Source organism: Oreochromis aureus, linkage group 6 (genome assembly GCF_013358895.1).
Source record: "Oreochromis aureus strain Israel breed Guangdong linkage group 6, ZZ_aureus, whole genome shotgun sequence".
Taxonomy (NCBI): Eukaryota; Metazoa; Chordata; class Actinopteri; order Cichliformes; family Cichlidae; genus Oreochromis; species Oreochromis aureus.
In genome coordinates this window covers 18203150-18215342 of record NC_052947.1, presented here as the reverse complement: position 1 = coordinate 18215342, position 12193 = coordinate 18203150, and the positions used below count along the sequence as shown (strand labels likewise).

Sequence of the window (12193 nt, the reverse complement as noted above, 5' to 3'; positions counted from 1 at the left end):
TGCTAATTATGCCTAGAGGCAAAATAAGGAAAAAAGGGATAAAGTTAAGCTTCTGGGAAAATGTATTGTCTCTTTAGACTCATGAAAACAAGATTGTGGGTGGCGTTTTTTTACAGTTACAGGATAGATTTATTTTTTCAGAGCTGTTTCACAGCACTACTCACACGCTTTGACCAGCAGTTAAAAATTCATCCAAGAAACATTAATTCGGTTCATTTTTTTTTTTTTATGTAGCACCAAATCACAACAACAGTCGCCTCAAGGGACTTTATATTGTTAGGTAATGATCCTACAGTAATACAAAGAGAACCTCAACAATCATACAATCAGACCCCTTTGAGCAAGCGATTGGCAACAGTGGGTTGGAAAAACTCCCTTTTAACAGAAAGAAACCTGCGGCAGAACCCGGCTCAGGGATCTGCTGTGACTGTTCGAGGAAAAATGACATTCCAAAAATTAAACCAATACTGGTTCGTCTCACAATTAGGCACTTTTAGATTATTGTAAGTCGCTCAAACGTGTAGATATACTGATTTTTAACGTGTGGTTTTATTGTTTGTTTATTGTTTATTGTAGTATTATGTTAAAAAATTATATTTCTATAGAGTTTTTCCTGTCCACAGTGGACAGTCATGTACTGGGGAAAATGTTCAGGATCAATGCTGGGATACCATACCTCTGCTGGTGTGGACGGGAAAAAACGGCAGACCTGTTTAAGTTGACATGTGAATGTTTTTTACAGCTGGCTTGAAAAAAAACATGAACTTTTGGCTAATACTCAGGTATCGTGCATTCTCACTGGTCAAAAATGGAAATTTAATAAAAGTGAGCTGTGGAGTTGGGCTACTGCTGTGTAGGCTGCTTTGTGATTTACTTTATCTCAAAGTGGCTGTTCCCTGAGAAGTTTCACAAATCCTGAGGCCCCGTTTGGGCTTCTCTTATTTCACAAAACAGCAAACAGGCTGCCAGGTGTAAAAAAATATATAGATAGATAGATATATAAAAAAAATCTGATTTTATTTTTTAATACTTGTGCTTTTGTGTGTGTTTTCCTCATTTTCTCTTCCCCTTCTACCGCCACCCCCACACCCTTTTTTCTGTGCTTCCCCTCCCCTGCAGATCCCCTCTGCCGGCCAGCTAATGGAGGCTGTGCGCGTGAAGATGAAGGAGAGGAAAGTGCTGACAGAAGAGCTGGCCACGCTCGCAACACCAGTCAGCGAAAAAGCCTGACTCCCTGGGCTGAGGCTGGGAAAACTGTCATCCTCTTCGTTTCCTCCCTCCCTTCTTCTCTCCCTCCCCAGCTCCTACTCGGTGGGAGCCGGGCTGAGCCAAGCTGGGCCGGGGCAGCAGAACCAATATTTGTGAGAAAAGCGCTGTCGACTCACTCTGGGCCACTGGCTCAACGCAGCACCCCAGCTTTTGTAAATGAGCCCTCGACATCTGTGTTAGCACTCACTGCACTATGTCTATCAGATAGGGCCCTTTAGTGCCAAGCTAATTTACAGTGCAGCCACTCTCCTCCGCTCTCAACGCAGACCTGGGGTGATAAGGCAAATGCTTACTCTAATGTTTAAATTACACTTTTTGAAACTTTCTTTTACCCCTTTCCCTCTAATTTATTTGGCACCTCAAGAACTTTTAGGTTGCAGGGACTTGACCTACGCATGCCTAGTCGACACTTTGAGAAAGTCCAAAGCAAGAAAGAGCAGAATATTCACTGCAAGGAGCTCCAGAGTGTATTACCCTCAGATCCAGTTCAGTGATTGAAGCCTCATCTGTTCCATTTATGAAATGCACTGCAAGTATTTATTTCTGAAGGAGATTGTTAAAACGTCTAATCTTTTATTTGTTATGTAATTATGTTAAGTATTGCTTGATTTTTTTTGTTTTTACCATTTTGTTTAATAAACATTTACTAAATTTCCAAAATAAAAGCCCTTTTAACTTCTAAAGACTTTTTGTGATAGTCACTGTCGTTTGCTTTGCTGTGCTCTGGTACTTTGCTTGTTCTGGCAGTTCAAAGGACTGTCAGTCAGAGGGTGATGGTGACTGAGGATGCTCTGCTGGACTGCGGGGTTCTCGCACCTCTCTCATGATTGACAGCTGCCTGTTGGCATGGTTCCTGTCTGTAACAAGTGGCCCCTGCTGCTGACATCATTAGTAAGGGTCGGGATGAGCACACACACGCACACACACAGAGCCATGGCGCACAAGAGGAGTGGTTCCATCCTTGACACAGCTACCTCCGTTTCCTTTTATCTGTTTCCCTTGTCCTCCCTCTCTTATTATTCATTTTGAATATTAAACCACGATCCAGGTCTCTGTCCTTGAGTTTGCATCCCACTCAGGAGACCCAAACACCTCCTTTGAAATTGCTTCTTTTTTTTCTTTTTTTTTGAATAACCACTTTCCTCCTTTCTTTTTATTATGTGTAATAAACAGTGGCACGAAGGATCCTCCGTTCAAGAATTAAAAAGAAATAATTCCACTTTTTAATCCCCCCCACCAACCCCCCACCTCCTTCTCAAATATATGCTAATGATGTCGTTTTCCTTTATCTTTTTATAATAAAGGATTAGGCCAGGACTGTCTCTAGCTGCAACTCGGGGACCAATTTAGCTGGGATCCAGGAGAGACAAACCCTAGTGGTTAATTACCATTCATTAACATAGTTTGCATCTTTTCTTCTTCTCCAATACCCATGGGCAAGCTATTGTCAATATTTGTCCCATATAAATTTCTTCACTCTTTTTTCCTGTCACTGTCCTCCAGCGTAATGCAGCTAATGACAAACATTAATAACTCAGAGAAATCCGGTGGCACCGTGGGTAAAGAAAAGCAAAACATCACAGAGACCCCCTCCTGCATGGCCCCGCCCTACCCCTCCGCTGTCTGTCTCTATTTCTCTCTCTTCCTCGTAGCGTGTAATGCACAGTCAACATATTTGCTCGCCGAAACCCGCCATCCGGCCTCGGCTGACGCGCTCGCACTATTTCTGTGACATATTCAAATGCGGGCCCCCTCAGCTGGTACTCCCTCGGGTTTAATTAACCTGGCCTTGCCTCTGACGCTCCCTCAGTGAAGATGTTAAAATGATCTTGAAAACACCCTTCAAATAACCACCCCCCCCCCCATCCAATGCACGCACACACACACTCATTTCTTCCACTAGGCGCTGTGTATGATTCATCACCCCTTTTCTTTCTCCCTCCTCTGTGTAGGAATGGTGTGCCATACTCTTCTTTTCTTCTCTTTCACTCTCTCCTTGTCTTCCACCCTTCTTTTCTTGTACAGCTCTCATTAAGAGAGGTTTCCTGTGGGAATTACTTTGATCAGTAGTTCCAAATGCAGAGTTTTTCTCCCTTCCCCTTGTATTCATTCCAACACAATCGCGGTGTCATTTTCACTCTATCTTTATCTCTTTCCCTCCCTGCTCTTTTTAAATCCAACTTTCATGTATATTTTCTTTCCACAGATTTCCTAAAGGAGATCGTTCCTGGAGGGATAGAAGAGGGTTAGGGTTACAGGTTGGCTTTGAGGTTCATCGAGGATTTCTGTGCATGTGTGTTGTTTGTCCCAGGGCTTTCTTTCTGGTACTTTTAAGTTCCCTTTGTCTGGTGAGTCTGTGCCACTTGGGTGGGAAGGCGGGTAGACCTAAGTACAAAGAAAAGTAACGCGCAAACTGAGAATTTCTTCTGCCTCCATCTGATACACAATTAGTCCTTGCCGATCTCGTCAGCCAGCTGTGGAGTGAACAGAAAATAGCCTCTGGTGATTTCCTTTACTTCGCTGACACAGTTTCACACCCCAGCTATTGCTGCCAATACATCAGGCTGCTTTGATTTTTGCCGGCACAGGCGCTTGGCACAGTCTAAAATAACAAGGTGCTTGTGACATACAGCCAAATGTGTTTTCAACAAATGTATAATGCAGCATGTTTACAGTTGTTCATTGTGTTAGTCCTCCGTGTTTGATCCACAGAGAGATGGTTCAGTAATAAAAAGGTAGATGGGGTTTACAGGGCGTATGACACAAATCGCGCCACATCTCAGCCTAATAGTAATTTCTGTTAAAACTCTCAGACTCGGCTTGTCAGCGTATCCATATATAATGTTCTTTTAATGTTGTATCATATGGCACCTTAAAAAGAAGAAAAAGGAAAAAATTCACAGTGTGTCCTGATGCACGTGTGCTGTGTGTACAGCCTCATTGATCTTCACTTGAACAAGTCCCTTATCCTTCTCTTCTGTGCTCCAGACATGAAACAGCAGCAGATTATGGGTGGATGCGGCCCGCCGTGGGAAGCTAGGGAGCAGATAAAAAGGCAAGCCACTCCTGGGAATAAAGCTATGTTTTGATGCTGTGTGATGAAGCAGAGCCACAGGGTGAGAGGAAGGGGAAAGTTACAGAATCCATCTATCTAATATGTAGTGTATATACTGTATATCCTGTATTTTTTTTTGTGTGTGTGTGGTTTTTCTCCCTCCCCGTCGTTTGGCTGCTCCACCGTAGCCGAGCTCTTCCAGCACTTTTATTGTTCTTTGAGACTCACACTTTCTCTGTCCCCAGTGGACTGTCCTGAGCTTTGTTCACGGCAGCTGTCTCTCTAAAGCCATGGCCAAAGCTTCTGGCGTGAAAAAAGAGAGAGGAAAAAGGGGGGGAATGAGACAGGGGCTGATCCCATCTCTAATCCACCTACTCTTACAGCACAGGACCGAAGCCGCTGTCCTTGACCATACCTCAGAGAGAAGTGGCTCTTCAGTGAGATTCCCTGAACCCTCTGGTGTCCTTTTGATTAGTGTGGGATGTTGCCTCAAATGACGTTGAAAATATTCTTGATATTTCATATCAAAGTGTACTATATGTCTAATTTGTCAGACATTTCCACCTTTAAACGTGCCAGTTTTTTGTCCTGAGGTTTCAACCTCATCAGTCGGCCCACTGTTTGTTACGCCATTTTTCCACGTGTATCAAAACATTACCAGTCTTCATTTATCCTCTGTTACAAAATAGGCATCCATCCTTTGTTTTCTGCTCCGGCATATATAATAACACCTTAGTCTAGGCATCCATCCAGTCCACGAGGGCGGTGTCCCTGCAGGTTTTAGATCTCACCCTGGGTCAACACACCTGAATCACATGATTAGCTCATTACCAGGCCTCTGGAGAACTTCAAGACATGTTGAGGAGGTAATTTATCCATTTAAATCAGCTGTGATGGATCAAGGACACATCTAAAACCTGCAGGGACACCGGCCCTCGTGGACCGAGATTGGGGACCCCTGGTCTAAGGTGTACAGCCCCTCAAAGCACCTCTCCACCTTGACTAACTTTTCCAAGCGCTCATTAGCAGACTGGCTGAAGTTTGGAGGGTATGAAACAGGCTGGCAGATTACCCCCTGTAAAGTAGCACACCTCAGGTAATCACACTAATGAATTCTAGCACCACCACCACCCCTACTCATACACCCCTTGTTCCTTTCTCTATTTCCCTTTACTTACTTTCTCCCTTTCTTCCACAGTGGCGGGTCGGTGCACGAAGTGCCAAACAACAAAGTGTTTGTTTGCATAATATTAGCTCTGCGCACTCGCATGCAGTGGCGGGGGCCTGACTGCAGGACTGACTGGAGGCTTCCCATGAACACAGGTGGAGCAGGGCGAGCATCACTGGGACCAATTAGAGCAGAGCACAGGTACATTAGCATGTTTGAGTGGAGCGAGGTGACGTGGGGATTGGTGGACCTTATGAGACCCACAAACACATGACTACAGCCTGGCTTATGTTAGCTGTTTGTCTCTGGTGGCATGACTGGCATATGTGTGACAAATGACCCCTGGTCTGCTGTAGAAGTCAGTCCATTTTTTTTCTTATTAGCACCTGCACACACACACAAACACATACAGGTTCATAAAGGATACATTGAATCTTTCTTAAGGGCTTTATTTATGATGAAATATAAACACAACCATTTGCTAATGTTTTAACGATTAATAATATAAAACAAAAGTTTCTTGTGGTTCGTTGCCTCAGAGGTAAAAAGAAACAAGCTGGGGAATGTGATTCACAGTCTGTTTAGTTTTACAGATGCAGACAATGAATATAAAGCAGCACATTCCTGAGCATTAAAATGCATTTTTCTTAGTAAAAGACCATGGTGAGTAAATACTAAGTAAATTTTAAAGATCCCAAGAAAATCAGTTCAGACGGTCTTGGATATTACCACAAAAAAAAAAAAAAAAAAAAACGCCACAGAAAGGTTACCTGATCAGATGGTAGAGGCACCTTCTCTTGATCAAAGCAAAGGAACAAATCTTCCTCTCCAAGATTTTATGAAGTAGATGAAGATCATCAGATTATCTGGTCTGTGAGCACAGGCGTTGAGCAAAAGCCCCTTGTGCCTGTGATTGCACTTTTCAGTCACCACACAGAGGCGATAGGTTGTGATAAGTGAGGCCTGCTATTTGGCTTTAAAGAGGTTCTGACAAACCATCTGGTGAGGGAAGTAGGACTTTGCTCAGAGGAGAACTGATAGTGTCAGCCAGGTATGTTATGATGATGGAATACTATCTACACTGAGTCTTTTAAAACTAAAACTAAAACTTATTTTTACACATTGGCACCTGAGTCTCCTGTGCCTTTCTCAGTCATGATTGTATATGTTTAGCACCTATTAGCATGTGTGTATTTATTTTATACCTATATGTGTTTTTTTTTCCTATTCTACCTTTAAATCTGCTTCGAGAACTCTTCTGTGGAGTTTAAAGACTTTTATTAACCCATTCCCATTTCTAAGGCAGAAATCACAAAGATCATTTCACGTTATGGCAGATAGGATTAGCCTTATTTTTAAAAGGCTGGTGCTATGTTGGATCAACTCTGCCGCGTTAACTAAACTATCCCAAACACCAATCATAACACAGCTCTGTCAGTTCTCCCTCTGATTGATCCAACATAGCGTCAGCCCTCCTGGAAAGTCAAACTGCGGTGCTTGTTCTGGTTGGTTTATTGCTCAAGCATTTCAAGGCGTGTTATAGCACAGTGCGCTGGACAATAGCCAACTATATGCAAATTCTTTCCAAGTCATGGAAAGGTGAATCAGTTCTTCAGCTCATGCAAAGTGACGCTCATGGAAGTTTAACCATCGAGGGTGCAGGCTGTATGTTTTATGAACATATCCCTGGTTTATGAGCTACAGCAATCATTGTAAAAAACACATTCTTCTTGGTTTTCCCCTCAAATATTTGGTTTTCTTAATAAAGTCATAAATAAGGAAACTAGAATCTCCTCATGTATTGAACTTTTGGCTCGATATGCTGTATTTACATTCATAAGCTTGTCATATATGCTAAAGAATACACGTCGTTTTTTAAGCAGAGCAGCTTATTTTCAATGCAATGAAGCAAAGTTGTTTCCTTTTACCGACTCCTTATCACAAATGACTTTTCATTTAAATCAAATCTGTCTTTGAGCGCGCATGAGGAATGAAGAGTATCCAGTTGGTGAGGTTGGGATTGCATCTCTGCCTTTGATAAAAGACATAGTCTGTTGATTTCATTATACTTTGACCTTTAGGTTTGAGTTTTAGCACATCTGGGTCTTAGGCCTATGATACTGTTTTAGAGTGGAAGGTTTTCGCTTTAATTTCATAAGTTAGCATCATAACTGAAAGAACTGTGTTGCACATAATGTGCTGATCGCAAAGTTATCAAGAGTCTGACACTATTGTATGTTTTTGGGCAGCTGTTTATTTTTTTATAAGGAACCTTTTTCAGCATTTCTCCAAAACATCCAAAAAGAAGCCCACAGACTTCTGGTACACAGTTCTAAGGACAGATGAAACAAAAGTCAAACTCTACAAATTGATGGAGAAATGTGGAGAGAAAAAAGCTCATGACCCAGAGCACCACCCCATCTATCAAACAGGTTGCTTCAGTTATGGCTGCCAGTGAAACTGGCACGCTGGCATTTATTGATGATTTCACTGTGGATGGAAGCAACAGGCTTTATGCAGTACTGTAGAGGAGCTTACTGTGTGCTCAGATTCAGCCAAATGTGTCAAAACTCACTGGATGACAATTCATTATTTAGCAGGACAACAATCCCAAACATAACCTTAAAAAAGAATTTTTAAGGGTAAAGAGGTAGAATATCCTTGACTGCCCGAGTCAAACGCCGGCACAGTCAGCGTAGTTAAAACTGAGCTGCATCCCATTTGTTGTAGAACAAACTAAAAGCTGTGAGACTCTACAAGCAACAGTTGAAGCCAGCTGCAGAGGTGGCCTGAGCCAGCACTGCTTATGGTGTAAAAAAGCCTAGAGCAAACCAAATATGTGATTTGTATCATATTTTCTACAGAACATGTGCCATTTTTTTTTTTACAGTATCAGTCATTGTTACACTACGCGTTACAGGTTAAAGTTGGGGTAGTATCAGCATTTGGAGCTGTTTTGCAGCTTCTGGGCATATCCTGCTCACCATCAGTGACAAGGTAATAACTGGGTTAGTGATCGATAGCTGAAGCTCAGAAGAAGCTGATTGATGTAGCATGAAAAGGATCCCAAACACTGAAGAAAATCTCATATAATGTGGCTGAGCTGAAGTTGAAAGTAAGAACTGTCAAAAATTCTTCCTGAATCGGTGAATGTGCTGCGGATCTGATACCAGCTACAGCTCATTTAAGGCTTTCTCTGCCAAAACTCATTCTCGTGTGTGTGTGTGTGTGCGTGTGTGTTTATGTGATCATAGGTTATGATCACTTGATGTAGAAATTTCTAAAGGGTCCGCGTACTCTTGCCCACCACTGTATATTCATTTTTTTTACTAGTGTGCACTCATTGTAAAGAAGAAACTACACCATCTTTTTTCAAAACCCAAGTTTTTTGTGCATCAAGACATAAAACAAATCATCTGCAAAAATACATGACATAATATATTGTTTCAATATTTATTCAACAATAACCAAGCCAAAATTAGAAGCAATAAATAGATAAGTACGCGCTTATTGCTTCGATAGGAATTGAAATGGTAAGTTGCAGCCAGCTACTGTAAACCATATGCATCTGATTAGCTGATCATAAGCAAGTGTGAGCACCTCTATAAGATGTGTTGACAGGTGTCTGGTCTGGAGCAATCTGATGTGTGTTAACACAAAGTCCCAATCTTCCCAGGATGTGGACGTCCCAGCAAATTCACTTCTAGATCAGACCGAGCAGTGCTCAGAAAAAAAATCCAAGAGTGACATCTCAGACACTACAAGCCCCAGTAAGCATGTTAAATATTAAAGTTCATGACAGTGCAATCAGGAGAAGACCAAACAAGTAAGGCACAAGCACATACTTGCACCTGAACAAATCACAACACTTGTGGAACAAGGAACATGTGTAGTTGTTCGTGTGAGGTATTTAAATAATTTCAGAGGCTGTTTTATTATGTTTTCATTTGTAAAATCTTAGAATTGAAAGAGTGTGTGATTTATTTTTATGATGGCTGTAGATGAGACAAACATCTGAGTTCAGCTCAGTGTCTGTGTGAAAAGTACAGCTGAGACTTAATGTCTCATGAGGTAAGACAGAGGGTCACCTGAAGCAGCTGAGGAACCAAGCAGTTTATAAGAGCTGCCTGCGGATAACTGAGGATAGCACAACATTCACATCATTTAATCTACTGCAGCAGACAGACAGACAGCACAAATATCTGAGGCCACTATCATTTATTGTAATAATATGTGGCCTATTGTAAGGTGTGTTTCTCATGTGGTTCAGCGGTGCGGCATCATCTTTTACCACTAGGTGGAAGCAGAGCAGTTTTATAATCTGGGCTGTACAAGACCGACTCCCCCCCCCCCCAAAAAAAAAGTTCGTATCAACTTTTAAATTATAACATTCAAGAAATTCTCGTGACAGGCCCATTGTCACTGTTTTTTTGTGAGCTTGGCCTTCCACTTCAGTGATTGTTCACAGTGACACCATTTCAAGATTAAGTTATGTCACTAAATTAAAATCACTACTTTTTGGGGCCTTTTGTTTCTTTGTTATTTTAGTAACAGAAACAGAAATAATAAACATAAATGAATAAACCCGTTCGGGGATTCACCACATGATGGCGCCACTAACACAGCAAATGCTGCTCATTTTCACCAGTTCTCTCTCACATTCTGATGTTCTGTGGTGTAATGTCTGGTTATTACTAGAGTACACACAAAGAAAAAATAATAATAAAGAAACTGTGGTGAAGATTACAGTTTGTAATTTATCCAGAATACTTAAAAGTCCTCTCCGTTTACTACATTCGCATTAAAGCGCGAATGCGTCCACTGTGTGAGGTGTTCATATTTTACATAAGAAAATAGAAATATTGCTCTATATATGCACTCTGAAATGTAAAGCGACCTATGAACGTATTGCCTGGTCTCCCTGCACATACTGTGGTCTGATCGTAGAGACCTTCGGTAGTTACTTTGGTGCTGCCAGCGCTTCTGCACTTCTTACACCCACTAAGCGCCCTGCTGCTGAGAAGCACACCTCCCACCACAGACAAATGGACACAGTACAACTTTTACCACCTGTCGTTTGCATTTCGCCGGTCGTGCTTTGTTTTCGAAAACAAGTTATACATTTGAATGCTTGCGTTTATCTAGTTTGTAGGATGATTGCGCCTTTTAGAGTTCATTTTCTCGACGGCGCGCTTAGGATTCGGTTCATTTAAGTGCATCACGGCCGCAGATATGGCCACATTTACGATTTCATGGCCAATTTTGTGATCGTCGCTCCGAGCCTTATTCAAATACTGTAACCTCGGCCATATGGGATGCGTCTCTGACTGTCTGCCCAAGTGGCCAGCAGACAGTAGACTAGCCATCTGGCGCCGTAGGGGGTGCCGCTGAGCTGACAAATGTGTGCAGGTGACTTGTTTGTTTTAATTCAGACCCGTTGCTCGCGTTGGTCCTGCATTTTCGAGCAGGCTTTTCATTGTTTTAACAGATGCAATTAATAATGGACTGAGTCTGTATCTGAGAGGTGATGGACTCAGGCGTAAGCGTGTGTGTGTGTGTGTGTGTGTGTGTGTGTGAAAACATCAGATATTTTTTTACACCATAACACTGAGTGTGCGCAAGTTACAAGCTAAGTCTTATAGGTGTGATGGAACGTGACAGTGAATTTCTGCACTCCATTTAATTTTCTGCGTGAGTCGATGCCAAAACAGTTTTTGCGCCATTACGCACCAGTAGGCTGCATTTAATACACTGAGGAAGAAGTACAGAATTTATATGATTTGGATAGTTGGGAGCTGACTTTTTTCTGAGTTCTGAATTTTTCTGAGATTTGATGTTAAAAATGCCTTAAAAATAAAAACAAGGCAAATATAAACACAAAATGACTTTAAAAGTCTAACATTGTCTGTTCTGCGAGTGGTTAATAAAATAGAGTTCTGCTAAATGTTGCATAGGTAGGATGGCTTTAATGTTGCTTTTTTAATTTCTTTCTCGTGTTTGCCTCACTGCTTTATTCTCCTCTGCGCTCTGAAAGCTTGTGTAGGTACACGCATATTAGTATGGTACATTGCTTTTCTCAATTAATAGTCGGTATTGCAGCCGAACCTGCAGTGTAACCATTCATTATGGCTCTGTGACACTTAGAGACTTTCTGAAGGGAGATAATAGTAATTATTGGTTTGTTGTAGTCTGGTTGTCCGGGGTGGGAAGGCTCTCTCTCTTGAGAGATGGGCGCTGTCCAGGGTGCTGGAGATGCTGAAACGCAGAGGTGTAAAGGTCATACTTCTTTCTTTCTTCCCTGTCTCCCACGGGAACCGTTCACACATCACATTTGGGCACAGTGCCCCTCACCAACCCATGTAGCTCTACCACCTAGATCCTCTCCAATCATTGAGACATCAGGAGTAATGTCATCCTTTTTCTTGGTATCGCATCACGTTAGTCTCGCGTCCTTTCTGCTAAACGAGCTTAGATTAGAAATACCTCAGCCCCCTTTTTAGAGTTCAGCTGTAGTGAGGAGGCGGCCGCTTTAAACTGAGCAGGCTCCGACGTCAGAGCCGTTTAAGACATGTGGGTTTGACATCCAATAGCCTGATAAGGGCTTTAGTACACCCCCCTTCTCGCAGGAGATCCCTCTGGTGAAGACCAGTGTAGACGGGAGTTAGCCACGGCTGCAAGATCACCAGATTCAATTAGGAGCG

At 42.2% G+C, this 12193-nt stretch overlaps 2 protein-coding genes across 7 annotated transcripts in view; both read left to right on the top strand.

Moving 5' to 3' along the window:
- Positions 1-1931, top strand: part of cntln (centlein, centrosomal protein) — an 89041-nt gene extending 87110 nt beyond the window's left edge. For both annotated transcript variants that reach the window (XM_039612962.1, XM_031752301.2), the window contains exon 27: positions 1120-1931. In XM_039612962.1, coding sequence (XP_039468896.1) covers positions 1120-1230 — 111 coding nt within the window. In that variant the 3' untranslated portion in view covers positions 1231-1931. The remainder of the gene's footprint in view (positions 1-1119) is intronic.
- Positions 1932-5565: 3634 nt separating this feature from the next.
- sh3gl2a (SH3 domain containing GRB2 like 2a, endophilin A1) overlaps positions 5566-12193 on the top strand; it is a 47736-nt gene continuing 41108 nt past the window's right edge. For 4 of the 5 annotated variants that reach the window (XM_039613030.1, XM_031752348.2, XM_031752347.2 and 1 more), the window contains exon 1: positions 12137-12193. This exon is cut by the window's right edge and continues 109 nt beyond it. The gene's annotated coding sequence lies outside the window, so the exon portion shown is untranslated. Of the gene's footprint in view, positions 5694-12136 lie in introns of those variants that run through there. The other variant, XM_039613032.1, reaches the window with a different exon arrangement.